Consider the following 18,194-nt stretch of genomic DNA (forward strand, 5'->3'; position numbering starts at 1 on the left):
CATCCCTAAACCAGCTACTTTACATAAATGATTTCAAATTCCAGCACAAACCTTTTTTTTTTTAAAAAAAAAAACTCCACCTAAAGTTAATGAGAGTTGAGTAACTGCAACTCATGCATTAAAATGAAAAACACATGCCTCATTTTTCCTCCATTACAGTCAATAAGATGAGGTGGTATGTTTTATAATTTTAAATACATTCATGCCAGAAACTGTTCTGAAAGGTCATAGACTAGAACAAACATGACAAAAAGCAGCCAAACATAAAACATCTGTATTTTGATAAAACAAAACTATGTAGAAATACAAAATCCAGATACTGAGGAAAAGATCATATTTTATATCAGCTGCACGCAATCTGTTAGTAACATTCAAAAAGATATCATTACCTTGTTTCTAATTGTTTTATACTAGACTGCATTTGCTGCAAGCGTTTGTCAGATGCTTCTTCTCTCTGCTGAGCAGATACCATGTCTTCCTCCTAGAAAGAATATACGTGTTACCTAGACATCATCTGAGCTTTGCTTAACAACATAAAGATATACTAGCATAAAACAAATTAGAGAACAATTTGAGATTAATTCCATAATATCATGTCACCACTCAGGTAACTGACTAGCCATTCAAACGCATCAGAAAATTATTCCTTTCTCTACAATACCTTTCTCTCCAACTGTCCTTGAAGCTTCTCTGTCAATCTGGTCATTTCATCAACCTTCGCAGTTGCTGTCCGCCCATCTATTTTAGCTTGCCTGTATAAAGAAAATAGTCTATGCATTAAATTTCAATTATTACAGGGAAAAACAGACTCTATTACAACTTCATTGAAACAGGTCAATGAAACAGCAGTCAGATGTCATAATAAAACTGTTCATTCAGGGCAGAACCTACTTCCCCCTCCACTCACTTAGTATGTAGCAGAGCAAGAGAGGAACGCTAAATTCATTAAAACATTTGTCTTCTGGAAATGACTTCTTAAACATGGCTAAACAGGAAGGTGTGCATGTTGAATAAACATTTGGGAGGACCAGGTAGTCAAAAATCTGAAGTGATTCATCACCTTATGGAATCAGCTTCAGATAATTTAGTACCAGAAATGAGTATGAGAAATGTTTTTCAGAATTAGATTTCAAATTTTAAAGCAACTTGGACTGGGAATTCAAAAAACAAACATTTACTTCTGTAGATTTGGAGTGACAGGCTTTGTAATCTGAAGAGGCTTGCCAAGAGACCTGAAGCAGAACAGTAACAAAAAAGGACTAGAGCTAAGGAATCAGAATTCCTCCCCAGTATAAAAGCTTACGGAGAGGAGCACCCCTGCTACTCCTCTGACATGGGAACAGAAAGACAGAGTCTTTTGACTAGGGTGTGACCAAATTATTCAGGCTGCATATTAAGCTAAATTTAAAGATCAGTGAATACACGTATGATAAAATTAAACAAAAGCACATGTATTAGATAAACTATTGCAAACCTGGAGCACTAACAGCTATGAAAGAAGCTAGAAGATATTTAATACCTTTAAGAATGAACATGAAGTAAGAATTGATTTTAGAAATAATAACTAATTTTTATTTGGTGGCATAAAAGGCAAGGTCACACCGTGCCTATGTGTAAATATTAAGCAGTATATACATTTCTCTCCAATTCTGCAGCAAATTTCAGCTTAATTCATCAGTAAAAAGATTCATTTTGTCATTTCTTAAAAAATATAAAAAGGAAGATAAAAAACCCTGTTTCCAGACATAAGAACCTCACTGCAGGTCTAAACCTTAAATCATGCATCATCACGCATTAAATCATAAATCATTTGAATCACGCATCTACCATAACAAGCACTGTAAAATTTACAAGGACATTAAGTTGCATTTTGCATTTAAAAACCTGTAAAATGTGCTGTAAAACAAAACAAAACAAACCCAACCCCATCATCAGGAGGAATAAATGAGAGAAATATATATAAAGAGATTTCAGAATGGCTTAAGTATTAAAAACGTATTTTAATGACCAAACTCAAACTCAGCCCAAATTCAGAGGCGTGTGTTTATTAAACAGTAATTTGAATCTAGAGGTGTGGCTTTGACCTTTCACTGTACAACATATCTTTAAAACAATATCGGAACGTTATTAGATCTCTGTTTCAAAGCTTCCAAATTGGGAAATGTAGATACCTCCCACGCCCCCAGAGCAACGCAAGGATTATTAGTTTAGATGTTAACATAAACCAACCGTCTGATAGACAACAATACTACTTTACATCCGTCAAAAATTATCTACAGATCTTAAAAAATGTTTCATTAACACAGAGATTAAAACAGTTTTGATACTTGCAGCTAAACTTAACAGTTCATTTCATTGGGGTGGACCATCTGACCACTGAGGATTCAGTGACCCCACCCCAGAGATGGCCGCTATTAATGCAAAGCAACATAATACACTGAACTAAATGATTAACAGTCTGCAACAGAAAGAGCTTCAAAAAGCTGAAGTGATAATAACAGTTTTAATAAAACTCTAGCATACAGAGGAAGAAATTAAATCTTTTCAAACCTCAATTCTCTACACAAATATATCAAATACTATCTTGTCTACACACATGGCACATTATAACCCTTTGCTAGTTGTGTACCTACACGTGTTTTTTATTGAGCTTATGGTAATATCGATAAGCAGCACTGACTCAGGTCTCAAAACTCTTCTTAGGCAGTTTTCACCCATATTTCCATTTTTTGTTTGGGTAAGGCCAGCTTCTTACCTGAACAATAAAACCTAATATCCTCCTAAAATTAACCTCCAGCAGAATCCTCACTTTTTTTTTTTTCCCCAGATTACCCACCAAAATCTGATCTAGTAGGCTTCCTTTAGATATAGGTATTAGAAATATAGGATGACAACCTGTCAGAAGCATGTTTAAAATGTTGCATGGCTACACATAACAGATTGCATGTTACCTATTACTCTTAAAATACCTAAAATGCGTTAAAATGTACTTTTACAGTCTTATTTATAAGCAACTTCAAAAACTCTCAAGTTACACTCAGTCCAGGTCATACAAACCAAACTTAAATTCTCCTGTATGTAGGTGTTTTTTCTGAACCTACTTTTCCTCCTCAGATTTGTTATTCTATCATCTTAAGTCAATATAAACCTATTAAGACCCCATAAATCTAGTATTAGAAAGAAGAATCAGAATTATTAGGAATATATGCCATATAATCCACACAAACTACTTCTACTTAACTTCACATTAGAGAAAAAACAGCTTGTGAAAATATTCTTGGAGCATCACTGCAGCACTTACCATAGAGCTATACAGTGCTGCTATGTCATAAAATTTGTGAATACGGAAGTACTGTCTTCACTATTTCAAGAACTTAAGTTTCCTTAAAAAAAAATCATTTGAGATCTTTTTAAGACCTATCATGAGGGAACCCACATAGCCTCCTCTTGCTTACGTGGCCTGGATTACAACAGCTCGTCTGAGAGGAGCAAAAACGTAATCAGTACCTGTAACTGGAGAGATAAAACTGCTCTGAAAGAGCGTTTGCCCAAAACTCATAGTTCTATGGGGAGAGGTAACAATGACAAAGCTTGCTTATGAGAACCACCAGCCTGATCAAACAGTAACCAAGAGACTTCTGAGAACAGGAGGATATAGCTTGAAAAAAACCCGAACATTTAAGATTGCAGGGCAGAAGGACCGTGAAGGGAGAAGATGGCCCTTGAGCAGCAGTTAAACCACGTTTGATCCTGCCACAAGTTGTCCCATGAACATCACCACCCTGCCCAGGCCTGACAGTGCAGTCTCTCTTCCAGATGCTATGAGCAGCCTGCATCTAGCTAGCAGATTGACAGTGCAGGGTGACCCGAAAAGGGATCAACATCTCAGATTACATGAATTCATGGGGTGCTTTCTCAGAAACATGTAGATTAGCAGAATTCAGGGACCAGTACAAGTACGTAACTAGAGTACCCACATATCAAACAGGAGCGATATGTAAATAGGGAAACCAGCACACCCAGAAATGAGTCTACACGTCCATGCTTCTTGTGAGAGAGGATATGTATACATAAGAGCAAGAGCGTGAATGTGTGCTTACAACTTTATACAACTAGAAAAGTGTTTAATTTGTGAGCATTTATTCATACTTTGTAAATGTCTGGTACCATGGTTTATCTGTTGCATTATTGATATTCATCATGAATGTAGAGGTTACTGTCAGTAATTACCTGCCATTAAAGAAATAATAAACTCCTTTGATCCAAATTTAAACCCCAGTCTTCCCCCGCAGGACCCTATTAAATCAGAAATCTAGAGTTCTGCAGTAAGAATGTAAGACTGCTCCACCCCAGCAGATACATAGAGGGGATAGAGTTACATACATAAAGATCATACATTTATGCATGCAAATTGACTCACTACAATTTCTTATTGCTATTTACAAAACAGCAACTAATCAAAATATTTCATATGAACAGTGGCATCTGTGGGCACAAGTTCAGAGAATGTTCTATTAGCTTTCAGATCCATTTTTTGGTATGCTGTGCTTCTACCTTTAATAACTCTCTTCCCGAAGTAGTAGACAAAAACCACCCAACTGGCTGCCCAACTGCATCCAGAACGACTTCATTTTTCCCACTAAAATTGTTGTGTGTGTTAGAAATAAGGGACAAATAGATTGAATGTTGACAACATCTGTTTATTGCATGTCTAAAAAATAGGTTAAGTTCCTGCTAATTGATTTCATATCCACTTACTAGAAGAGTATGTCAATGCGAGACTGAAAATTTACAGATGAGTGACACCACATCAGTAATTCAGTACTGGTACCCTATGCAAAGAAAGAAATTCCCCAAATGCAGAGATATGAAAACATACTTTCCTTCTCAAAAAATGGAACAGTAGCAGGCACAAGGAACTTGCAAAAGATGACCAAGTTGGAAAATACTTTATTTTAGCAAACACCTTGCATAACACCTTAATCACACCTTGTTCTTCTGTCACAGTTTCTTCTCTAAACCAAGCTATTTTTCAGAATAATTTTTTTCTGGGGAAAATGTTGGCTAATAAAAATCTGAAAACTGCTAACAGTTCCCCTCAAAAAATAATTTCATTTTCAGTTAAGTCAAGTCTGCATTTGTAAGCAGATCCTGGTCCTAAGTCTACTATACAGAAGAAATGTAATTTAAAAAACAAACCTAAAATTAAGACAAAGAGTTCTTATGGCAGCTAAATCGTAACTTTTTCTAACAGTTAGTGAAAGCTTACTGCTAGAAGCAGCTAATTTTTATTGCTCTATGAAAACTGCAAGAAAGTTTGGATACAACCAGTCTTTAAGTGAGCAATTTTTAAACCAGTAAATAGTGAACATTAATGAAGCTGTCCAGTCACTCTAAATCTTTGTCTTTTACTGTGGATATTAGTACACAATAGCTGTCAGAGCTGTAAGAGTGTAAGGGATACAGTACACTAGACTCTTTATAACAGATGCTGAACTTTGAACAACACTGAATCTTCACAAGGATAAGCAGTTAGCATTACAACAGATACCAGATGCTCTTTGCGTAGTATTTTGTGCAGGCTTTGAAGAGAGGAGAGAAAGAATAGCTGTATCAGACTTTCACTTAAGAGTCATACAATTAGTACCAGCACACATTTAACCAAATACTAGCATTATCTGTAAAAACAGTATACAAAATTGTGTGCATGAACACATCTGCACACAAACACACATGTAGACAGCTTTTACTGTTTATATAAAGTGTGGTAAATTCTAGAAACCTGTTATACAACTTCTGGTGTGAAATTCTTTCAAATCAAAATACTATACAGAAGATGACCCAACTAAAACACAGCAGTCTACTTTGAATGCTAATTACAGTATCAAATGACGATCACAAAAATCAAAGGGAAATTTAGCAGATAAACCAATATTTAAGCGCATCTTTACCTGTGTAAATGTTTTACATGCATACTTTAGAAAGCTTTAGGTAATGCAACACAAAATACATTGCTGGCTGATGATGAATGTTTTCCCTTTTTATTGTCAGCGCATAAACCCATTGCTTAAAGAAATTAGGTTTCAGTTTCACCTCCACCATGACTATTTTAAAAAGTTAACAGATACTGGCATTGAACAGGGCTTGGCTGTAAATACAAATAATCAGGAAATTGTTTCAGGTATTTTTCCTCATTTTTCCTGCTATACTTCATGAATATAATTAAAGCTTCTCTTACCTCTAACTTCCTAATAGCCTACAGTTTATAGCTCATTTAGAAATAGTGAACAGAAATTTTATTAAAACACTAAAAATTGAAAAACTACTCTGAACATGTAAATTTCAGGACAAAAATTGATAGCTAATTACCCATATAACTGGATTTTGTGAAAATAGTCTTCTAAAACAAACTGTAGAGTCAATTCTGTTGCGATACTAAAAACTATTCCCTTTAAACCCAAGGTGAAAAGCACTGAATATTTCAAGAAACAGCCAAACCAAGGTGAACTGGAAACATTCTACACTATCACTACTGATACACACATTTTTAACAAACTGTTAAGAGGCTTTAACTGAAACCTTTTTAACTATCACTATCATGTCAGTTTTTGTGGTACACACAAGGTCCATTATACAGCAGTCAATATAAGAAGGCATGGAAAAGATGCTCAAGCATTTTTTAAATGGCCCGATTTATACCTCAGTTGTTTGCGTAGCTGCTCTAGTTCCACATTCTGTTCTGTTACTGTTTTCAGAAACTGTTGATTGCTCTGCAAAACAAGGAGAGATTTGTAACGCGTTTTGTGTTTTGTTGAAAGCGTCATGTGTTCGAAGTCATAATCTGTAGAAGTGTCCTATAACACCATAAAGACAGCTGATAAGACCTATTTAACACTGTCTGGTCTCCAAACCCCAAGGCTTAGGGAGAATATTACTGAAGGTCACATGCTGAGTGATGTCACCTAATCATCCTCTTCTCTCCCCATATTTTGGTAGCATGAGGATGTCCTGAGACAAGGGTTGTAATTGCTCAGACTTACCCTCTGCCTTTCCCATCTAGCTGCTCTAGCTATCTAGAACACCCTGTGGCAATGAGCACCTCAGCTGAACCACACATTGCTGGAAAGAAAGAAGTCCTTGTTTTAAATCAGCTAATGACTTATTTAATGGCCTCTCTTCCTGACTAGTAATGAGTAATTGCTCCTCCTTCACTTTTTCTACAACATCCGTAGTTTTGGATGTGTCACATCCTCTGTCAGTTGTCTTTTCATTCGAAAAAATATTTCATATTTGTTACCCTGCTAGCCTTTCCTAGCTCTCCTAGCTTTCCTAGCTTCCCTTTTGAGATATGAGATGACCACAACCATGGGCAACATTCAAGATGCTAGTGTACTGCGGACTTAAGGGCTATGTTATATTTTTTTAATTTTTCCCTTTCCTAGTAACTGCTAATATTCCACTTGCTCCTGCTCTTTTTTCAAACTGTTGCTGAGAAACATTTTCGTAAAGCTACTCCTAAAATACCTATTCAGAGTGGTAACAGTTAATTTTGAGACCACTGCTGAACGCAAACAGTGAAAGTTTCCTCTTCCCCACATGCATTGTTTTGCTTTTACTAATACTAACGAAATGATTAAAATTTAGATTAAAAGATTAATATTTACTCAGCTACTCAGTAGAAAATCTTTCTGCAAGTCTGTTTATTTCAGTTTCCATTATGCCAAATAGTTTAACATCAGTAGCAAACAGTATCACCTGATTACTGAATTTCATTTCCAGAACTTCTACAAATATGCTGCACAACTGCAATCACAGAACATCTAGGGTGTACTGCTTTCTTAACCGTGATAAAAAATGAAGAAAGGGCATGCTCCTTTATCCCATGACACTTTTGTGCCTTTTTTAACAGCCCTTGTCAAATGCTTTCTGGAGAAAGCAAATACAAACGGAATGCAAGTACACATTGTATTTGCACACATTGTACAAATACAATGGAATGCATGATTTTTAAGGATCTAGTAATTCTATTTGAGATACCTTCCAGCGATTTGCTTAAAACAGTGATCAGATCAAGCACTCTAACTTCCAAATCAAAGCTGTTTTTAAAAACCTCAGCATTGTATCTCCTTGAGACTGTTTTCAGACAGCTACCCCCAATAACTCTGAAGTAACTATCCTGAAAGGACACTTAATTGAGCCCATCACTGAATGCATGAGGTGAATGTTCCCTCCCCTCCAAATGCATTATTTTGTTTTTATTAATACTAATGAAATAACCCTGTATAGCAGGGCAACTGCTTGCAAGATACAATTCTATAGTAAGGGCTTGACTGGAATCCTACATATTGTTTTGGGCACCACAGTTCAAGAATGTGACAACTGGAAAAAATTTAGAGGTAAGCAAGAAGAATGATTAGAGGCCTTAGGCATAGTCAAAGAACAAATCAGAGCTGACTTCCTTTACTTAAAAGAGGGGAAGAATGGGGGAAGAGAAGAGATGCAAATATAACAGTTTTCAATAACACAGAAGTACTGCAAAGAAGAACAAAGTAATCTTTCCTTCACAATTACAATATTCCACACAAAAGAAAGAGGCTTAAATTGAACAAAGATAAGGTACACAGTAGGAAAAAAGGTTATAGTAAAGACAGAAAAAGAGAGCAGACTGCCTAGGGTAGGTCGAGCCTTTAACACTGACAGCATTTAAGACAAACATCGATCAAGAATCGCACGCACTTCAAGCCCCTTACGCTCCTTTTTTACTATAACAGTATTAAAATTGCTTGCCACTCCTGGAAGTCTTAGGCTAAAGCTTTGAGACCAAGGTCTCAGTTGAAGGGTACTGATGATGCATTCAAGGTTTATTAGAGCTCAGAAAAATCCCTAATAAGATCAACCGTGAAGGCACTGGTGCCAGCAGTGACAAGCTAGGAATCAATAAGCATGTAGCAGAGCCGGCCTGTATAAGACAACCTTATTTAAATAAACTTTCTCCTTGTGATTTCCTTGTGAAGATAGTTTTGAAAACGTGACCAAGTACATTTAACACGGTAAATTCTGAGTGCAAGCTTACCACTGAAAAAAGCTCACATAAGAGCTTACCTCCCAACCACTCTGACCTGGTGTTTAGACTCCAGGTAAAAAGCCATTTATCCTTGACTCCTGATTGGTCCTTAAAGGAGTTTGCAAATCCCATTAGCACAAGTTCTCTTCCAATGAGATACGTGTTTTGAGTGTTCTTTTCTGCTTTTCTCCTATACTTTGAAGCTCCAGTAGAAAAAAGTAACAATTTACTAATTTGATCACTGGCCAGGTTTCACTTACCAACTCTATTTTCTCATTGGCTACATGCAGTTGCTGAGTCAGCTGTTGAAAGCCAGTCAGTTGATCCTAAAAAGAGAATTCACAGCTTCTAATAATCATCAAGGACATAATTACCACAGTTCTACAATCAACTGAAAACATTTTCAAAAACATTTATGCATGTTGCAGAGAATCCAATGCGTCTTTGTGGATTTAAATTAGCTCATTTTTAGGTGCTGACCTAGTAATCTGGCAAACCAGATTTACTAATGAAAATGTATCTGAATTTCAATCAGTTACAAATTGTCTCCTTCCAAAGCCCATACAGTTACTACCAAAATATGAAAACTAACTGAATAGTGCCTTCAAAAAGCCACACAGACTGTGACATTACTGTGACTATTTTTGCTAAACAAAGCATGCAGGCATGCACTCATTAAGAATAAGAAAATGCTTATATGATAGGCTCGATTTGCTCTTAGCAACAGAGAAACATCTTGTGTCCATACCTAAAATGGTTTAGTTAAACTCTCGAGTCCCCAGGCTTGAACTCTGCCTTTCCAGGAACAGTAGGCTAATACAAAAAAATCACCATCATATCATGCATCTGCAAAGCACAGCCAAGACTCAATTCCCAGAACTGGAATATCCACTAATTGTGCTGTCTTTATGCAACAGTCCCAAGAACAACCATATGTAAGCAATCTATTCCAACTCCTCCCTTATTAACCATGTCTAACCCTTAAAATCTCAATTCTCATCTTCGCTTTCAGAAATTTTCTGGAGCTTCGTTGATTCCCATTCCATTCAGTCTATCTCTACTGAAAGGTACTTTCTAGTCCTCCATTAAAAATAAAACCTGAAATGGAAAGTTTATTCGATTGAAAAGCCTTTTCTTTGTAGCAGATCAGTAGTGCTTAAGAACAAAAGGCAGCTCAACCTCAGTCTTGTTACAATGGCATGAAGATCTCCTGAGAATTTAGTTACCAATGAAGAGTCTTGCAGCCCTAAAACCTCCAAGAGAGCTCCCTGTGACACTGTTCTCTGTATGTTACAGTCTGACAACGTAACATAAATAATCTAATAGAAGAAATAGATGGGAAAAGTAGCTACAGATAGATAAAATGTAAGGTTCTCATAGCTATAACTTGAAATAATTATGAAACTTGGTTGAGCACAATAGCTACAGAGAAGAGAAAATATTGCTTTGGTGGACTTCAGTCTGTTACTAACAAAAATTCCTGCTATGTAGGTGAGCCATAGTTGTGCTTGAAAATGGAAAGCAAACTCCAGAACTCTGTAGCATCTCCTTTTATGAACTAGGAAAAGCTGCTGTGAGGCACATCTGCATGATGTTTCTATGAATTCTTCAAATACCAAGCATCTTTTCCTATAGCTCATTAGAGTAAAACATCTTCACATGGTCTGAGTCTTTTCTGAACTAAGACTTCCTGAAAGGTAACCAGGCACTGCATACTTCTGACATATGGCTTAAAGGCCCTCCCGAAAAGCAGAAGAGGAGGAACAGGCTGCTGAACAAACTACCATTAGAAGAATACTGGAGAACCTGATCCTTAGGAGATTTTTTTCATCTTTCCTTTTTTCATCTTCCATCATTTTACACATGCTTGTTTACTGAATTACAACCGGAAACCAGAAACTGAGACTACTTTTCCCAGCATCCCACTCCAATCTTGTGGACAAAAAGTCTAGACTCAAAGACAGGAGGAAACATGAAAAAGATGCTTCCACCTTAGAATTTAGAAATCTTTAGAAGCTTTTTCAGAAGTTGAATTCTACTGTAGGTTTCTGAGACCATCCAATGCAAACATATGATTTTATATGCGTGTGCATTTTGTGCATACATATACTTGCACTCAAAGTCCATTCCCTCAGTTACTGTCCATAGACACACATGAAATAAAACTTCTCTTTTTCCAGTCCTAACTATGCTTTTATCTGATGAATCAGCAACTACATCTGAGCACTCAGTTTTAGATGACTATTACAGAAACACGTTAATAGTACTGGCAGAAGCCCCCCCTTCAGTTTGACTATGTACAGACCTAGAACCACTACAGTATACAAAGACTTTCCGGAGTTAACAATAATATAAATTAAAATTACTTTCTGCTTTTGCCTTTCAGCCACATGAATTTGTGTTTCAGTCATGTGCTCCTGGTATCGCTGCTGGAGTCGATCAAGTTCCTGTGAGACAGTCCGCCAGAGTTCTAATGCGTGTTCTTTTTCCTAAGAAGTTGCAGAACAAGATGGCCTATATTAAATATTCTATTAGAACACATTTATCTTCATATACCATTCTCTAAAAAGATAGGTCTTAACCTTTAAAGAAAGGTTGTCTTCCGTACTTTGCACTGGTTTTGCAACCACAGGAAATACTAAATTCAGAGACCGATAAACAAAGATGCTTACAGGTTAAAATTCCATCTAGAAGTGAATTACAGTTTTTTCCATAATACTTAACAGCTCTTTTCAGAAGCTGAACTCCACTAAAGTTATGAAACTGTCCAATTCAAGCCTTCAGAGATATTTATACTGTAGGGTCATGGTATATACCACACTCATTTTTCCAAGTCCAGCCTTCAAACTAACTTAAATTTAATCCTGTGCAACGGGATTAATGTATCATTGTAATAACTTCAGGAAATTCAGGTGATGCTTACAGCTTTAAATATTAACTTCTGTATTCCACATATGGTTGTCTCGTTTCACATTACAATGTTTTTGATCAAATCTGCTAGTCACAATGACAAGCTACCACAATAACTAAACAGAACTTTATTTCTTGGTCAGGAATTCAACATTAGAAAAGTCAACTGAGTAACCACAGGCATAAAATAATATAAAAATCTTCCTGAGCGTACAAAATCAGCAATTCTTTTCAAGTCAAAGTCAAAAGTGAAAGTGCTTGTTTTTTTGGCTACAGAAAATTAACAGGGCCTCAAAATTGTCTCAAGAAACTATTACAAATTCTTAACCAAGAAATAAAACAGCTCCCCCCTAATCTGCCAAGGGGGAGCATGAGAAATAAATCAGTACAAATGTTTCATTTCACATACTTGACTGGCCAGCTGTAGTTGTTCTTGAAGATTTCTCACTATTTCTTCATCTGCAGGAACCTCAGTCCCCGTAAGCATGAAAGGAAGAGCCTCCAGTTGCTTCTCAACAGCCTCCTTCAACTCTGCATGCAACCTGAAATTGAAAGAACCAAGTTCAGTAAACTATTTCCTTAACAAGAACTTTTTGAACAACTGAAGTACCATACCTTCCATTACTACACGCTATTTACATCTAAATGGTATGTAAGTGTATTAGGTTATATTCTATAAGCATGATAAACATTTTGAAACAGTTTAATATCTAACACTTTTTAGACAGGCATATGGCTAAAGCTCCTAAATCTAGTGCTGTAACCCGTATAAAGAACTTTAAGATTCTAACACTAAGCACACAAGTAAGAAATCTTCAACTATTTTAAGTAGATTTGAAAGATATCCAGGTCCTAGAGAAATGTTGTTTTAAGGTTTAGAAAAGCCCGCAGTAGTAGTACAGCGATACAATTATTTACCTTTCATTTTCCTTGGTGACTTGTTCAAATTTTAGTCTCATCTCAGCCATTTGTGCCTAACAAAAATATTTAAGAGTGAGCTCTCATTTACATGACATTTAAGCTTTGATAATTCATTCCTTCATCTTAATTCTGACTAATACTGTAAAAGATGGACAATTTATTTCCGTATAATACAGTAAATAAAAGTAACATTTTCTTTTGTAAGAAGAATCACAGGATGACACTTACATTTAACAGCTGCTAAGTCGTGTTAAAGTTAAGCTTGATCATTTATAAATTACTAGTAATCACCACTAAACTCAGCCTTTGAGATTCTTTTTCACTTCTTGATTTTTAATTAACTCAAGTTCTTTCAGGAATACAGAGGACAACTACCATCCAATGCACATTAAACTTTTACTAAAAAGTTTAGGAATTAAGGAGAAACTTCAGCTATATAGAAACTAAATGTACTACTTCGTTAACTAAAGTAGTATAAAGCACAACACTTCCATTGCTTTCCACTTTGCTTTTTGGGAATTATCTGAAGAATTAGTAGAATTTTTTTCTTTTTCCTGCCATTTGAAAGGAGGACCGTCCCTCACCAATGATAACAGCTAAGCATTTGAAGAAGTCTGAGAGTGTCTACACTTGCAGGAATGAGCAGGACTGCATGGCCAATATCAGACCAATAAGGGCAGGAGTGGTCTCTTCAAGAGAGGCTCAGCTTCCTCATCTGAGCATCACTTGCACTGATATCAGAACGTCTAGAGAAACAGAATGCACATCGCACGATATCATTTCTCCAAACACAATCTTCTGATCGCTTTGGGCAATCTCACAATCTCTTCAAAAAAAGCTCTCCCTTCAATTTCAGGCAGATTACAGTCCATGTGAAGCATGACAAAGACACTTTACTCTTAAAAAATAGTGGTCTAAATCTTAATACCATAAAATACTGAAAATGTACAGTATGAAATAGGATAGGCTCATCCACACCTGATAAAGCTGCAGCTGTTCACTCATTTCTTCCAAGTGCTTATCATACTCTGTAATTAGAGGCAATAACAAGCTAAAAAGGGGAAAAACATGCTTAGAATACATTTTATAAATGCTGCAACACTGTTCTGATAATTAACTGGTTTTACAATATTCTTAATCTAGAGAAGTGAATAAAACAAGTCACTTCTCTGTTTTTTCATGTCTACTCCCAAGGCCAACATTCATCAGAATCTCATCAACAAATGTGAGTTTACTTTTAAAGCATGATCATTAACTGCAAAATTCCTGCACATCAAAACTAGAATATGTGACACTATAAAGCAGCATTAATACAACATTAATATTTATCCCCATTTTAATATTACACATTAATATTTTATCCACATTTTATACACAGAACACAAGAAAAACAAAGATTTAACACTGAGTTTGCTGCTTTCACATACAATAGTATTTAAGCAGCCTACAAGATAAGGTAAAATAATGCAGTTCTATTTACATACTTTTTTCTTCCTTTTTTCCTAATGTTAATATTCGACAAGTTCCATATTAATATAGAGCGATAATGCCTTAAAAGCTAACAGCTCAGTAGACAAGACAGAAAGGGAGGATTATTTTCATATTACAGAAAGAAAATTGCCGTTAATGTTAGCAATTTACTAATGGGCATATAGAAAACTTCATTTTATGTAATGTCAGGCACAGCAAGCATTTTTAAAAACACTCATCCGACTTGTTCAAACAGCAGACAATTATCTGTGCTGCCTAGATTTGTATAATCTCACCTCTACCTTTATTTATTATTTTAAAATTTACAGTGAGGAATTCCTTGATTCATCCACCATCCTTTAGTTTACAAATTGGCCGAGAAAATTCATATGCTTAATTTACCTAATAAACACAATAGTATCTAAAAACAACAGTTACAGGAAAACTTTTGCAGACATTGACAAGTCAGAACTGTGAACGCCTGTACATAAACCCAGCTTCTTCAGGATATTTATACTTTTTAAAGCACACGACAATCTTTTGGATACTCCGCAGTACTCTTATTTGAATTGCTGTTACCTTTGGCTCATCATTCTGGATCCTGACACCGCATCGCGTTCAAGGACGTTTTTCTGCAACGGAATACTTAACATATTAATACTTACACACCGCATGCAGTTTTAGGTTTCTGTATGTCCCCCAAAGCTATTAGTCCTCTGTGCTGAAAGCATGCACAATATCCCATGCAATCACTTTCAGGTTTACATTTAGAAATTCCGGAAGGCTGCTCCAATTCGCAAAAGTTATCATTGATTCTTTTCCTGGAGGCTTCCTGAAATAAAGCACAACTGCCTGCAAGAGGAAATCAGCTCATTCTTAAAAAAAAATTACGATTTTGCCCAAGTCCTAAATTCATTTCCATGTATCTCAGCATCAGGAAAATGTTGATGCCCTAGGTTCTGCAGAGATTGTCAGACAGGCTTACAGTACTTAACACAAAAAATTATCTCCACATAAGACTAGTCTCTTAGAAAAGACAAGTCTGTAAAAGTGGAAAAGTCTACTCTGTAGAAAACAAGTATTCTTTCTGGGATACACTGCCTCTTCTGTATGATTCAAACTTTTGAAAACGTGCCCAAAACATCAGAATTCACTGTTACAGCAGTTTTATTCTCTTGCTGCTTGGTAAAACCACAAGCAACACTGGAGTGGTGCGATGAACCCACAGCTAGGCAAGATAACACTAAAACGAGCTGCAATTAATGCTGCAGATGAGCAAAGACACGCTATACCACTACAGCACAAAAATTCTTACTACTTCCATCCCTTAGTTCACAAACCTGCTCAGCAGTAGCTCTCAAAAACTTATCTGTTTCATATTGTCCAAAAGCCGCGTTTAGTCTCTGATCTGAAAAATACAGTTGAAGAGAATTACATATACAGCATGAACCATTACCTAGCTTAAGCACTGGCAGTCAGACACATTTAATGATGTAGCAGGTTAAAGGCACACAACATGCTTCATAAGATTTTTCTTAGTGCATTATTTTCATAAAAATAGGAGGTGAAGAATCCTATGAAGATTGTGTTACAATAAATATTCAATTCAATTAATTTCACATTCCTTTTTCTTTTTTTGTTATTTGAAAAATAACATTTCAGCCTAAAAATCCACAAATGCATATGGCACAATATCTTAATGGCTCATGAAGCCTTGGAGTGGAAGAAATCAAACCGTGTGGCCAGTTCAATCAGCTGGATGTTTGACAGTTAACCTGCTGTTAGGAATTGGACCCTGCAGTTCTCAGTCATTTGACAAACTTAGGTCAAAAGAGCTTTACTGATAAGTGAACCTGAGCATTCATATATATCCAGAAACCCCTCCACCTCCCCAAGAATGAAGACACGTGGTTTGTCAGCATCTGCATCTTCTGAAATAAAGAAAAACAACATTATATGATATGACTTAATGAGATCTCACACTGCTGAGTGGGGAAGGTCAGCTAAGACATCAACCTTCCTTACTCACCTGAGTTTAGTTATTGGGATTTCAGAGGCTACTTGTACTACAAATGAAAGAACAGCTGAGGGATTGAAGGGAGAAAGACTAGCTTTCCTTTTATGGAGAGCGCCTTCTTCAGTCTGATAAATACATAAGACCGAGTGACACCTTTGTACGTGGAACAGGTAAAGAGGAAGAAAAGGGAAACCAAAAAGGTAATACAAATATTTTGATTTAAAACAAATCTTGCCTACTTTTTTCTTGATATACATCCCAATGGTTCTTTTCGTGGTCTTAATCCAAAGGAGGTTATGGAAAAGAATTATAGTGGGGACAGAAAACAGGTAACTTCAAAAAGATGTCAAGGAGCAGAAAAGGCAAAAGCAGCTGTCCCAGCCAAAGCAGTTTGCAGAGATGAGAGGCTATAGGAACAAAAGAGGACAACCTTAGGCACCACTTGCAGATGGGCACACCTTCCATGGACGTTCATTCAACCTATTCTGATAAAAGTTATGTTTATTCAGTAGACTATCAAAGGCACAACTAAATGGAAGAATTTTCATTTGTAGGACTGGCTACTGATAATTAAAATCATTCAGGTAAAACTCAATTTAAGACTGATCACAGTCAGGGAACAGGACCTCATTATAATGCGGCCCTTGACCACTACCTATTTAACAGGACAACTATTTACATTACAAAGCCAAATTTAGCAGTGCTTAAAGGATCTTGCTTTACATGCATTACACACATCCAGTACTTAAACTTTGACTTCACATTCATGAAACAAGAGAAACATTAATCCACGTATCAAATTTAAAGTAGGCCTCAAAGAAATTATGTTTGAACTGGCATATAAATTAATTTCAAATTTGTCACTTGGTACCTTTAAAAAGGGTATATGACTTTTCTAAGAGATAATTAAACTCAACAGAAAGGACAGCTCTTATCACCCCACAGAGGACTTGATCTGAACTTTATTTAGAGCATCAAATAATTAAGAAACTATCCCCAAATACATCAAATACATAGAAAAAGGAAAACCATAATATTTGAGCACAGACCCGATGGTTCAAAATCAGAGTTAGAGTAAGTGCTCTAGCAAAATCAAATTCAGGTTTTTGAATCAGGATGACTTAGTTGGCTCAGACACAAATTGTTCTTCTAGAGGTTCTTCTTGGTTTCTAGAGCTGGTATTTCAGCTTTGGCCACCCAAAGCTGTCATATAAAACTTAAACTTCCTACCATCAGTAGCAATTTTGAGCTTAAAGCGTCAAGCAGCCGTAGCACTTTTTGCTCTCTGATCCTGTTCCTACCTCCTGCAACGCAACCAGCTTCAGCTTTGTAACATTCTTGGGACACACCAACTCACTCGCTATTTACAGAAAGAAACTCTGCAGATGCAATTTCTGCCAGTATTTTGATAGTGATTAAGTCACATTCCAACTCAATCAATTTAAGCTTAACTTGAAGTTATCAAATTTAATATACAGAGCACGCATTTACAAATACCAGTTTCAGTCTGTTAAGTAAATCTCATGAATAACTCAAAACATGGCTCTGTTTGCCTCTCAGGTGTAAGCTAAGCATATGAAATGCAATTTATTTACTGAAGAGACATGATTACAATAGACACACGTTTCTTTGGCTATTATCCTCGTTACCTTTCAACTACAACTCCTTTACTAACTATAAAATATTTTTTGATACTGTCATTTACTCTAGCCAATACTAGAAGAATTAGAAGAGGTAACTCCTCATTGCTACAGCTGTAGGTGAGAGAGTTTCCCATCTGCATAGAAAGCGATCCCAAGCCCGGAGAGGAAG

General features: G+C 36.2%; 1 protein-coding gene across 7 annotated transcripts in view; it reads right to left on the reverse strand.

Moving 5' to 3' along the window:
* Positions 1-18,194, reverse strand: part of SCLT1 (sodium channel and clathrin linker 1) — a 54,271-nt gene that overhangs the window by 35,429 nt on the left and 648 nt on the right. For 6 of the 7 annotated variants that reach the window (XR_011140932.1, XR_011140930.1, XR_011140933.1 and 3 more), the window contains exons 3-12: positions 15,706-15,773; positions 14,945-14,997; positions 13,874-13,946; positions 12,893-12,948; positions 12,384-12,516; positions 11,431-11,553; positions 9,325-9,390; positions 6,700-6,770; positions 662-752; positions 390-481 (exon numbers count right to left, since the gene is read on the reverse strand). Coding sequence is in view for 2 of the 7 variants with exons in the window: in XM_068942066.1 (XP_068798167.1) it covers positions 390-481; positions 662-752; positions 6,700-6,770; positions 9,325-9,390; positions 11,431-11,553; positions 12,384-12,516; positions 12,893-12,948; positions 13,874-13,946; positions 14,945-14,997; positions 15,706-15,773 (826 nt within the window). In the remaining 5 variants the exon portion in view is untranslated. The remainder of the gene's footprint in view (positions 1-389; positions 482-661; positions 753-6,699; positions 6,771-9,324; positions 9,391-11,430; positions 11,554-12,383; positions 12,517-12,892; positions 12,949-13,873; positions 13,947-14,944; positions 14,998-15,705; positions 15,774-18,194) is intronic. The other variant, XM_009689320.2, reaches the window with a different exon arrangement.

The sequence above is a fragment of the Struthio camelus genome, chromosome 4 (genome assembly GCF_040807025.1).
Source record: "Struthio camelus isolate bStrCam1 chromosome 4, bStrCam1.hap1, whole genome shotgun sequence".
Lineage (NCBI taxonomy): Eukaryota > Metazoa > Chordata > Aves > Struthioniformes > Struthionidae > Struthio > Struthio camelus.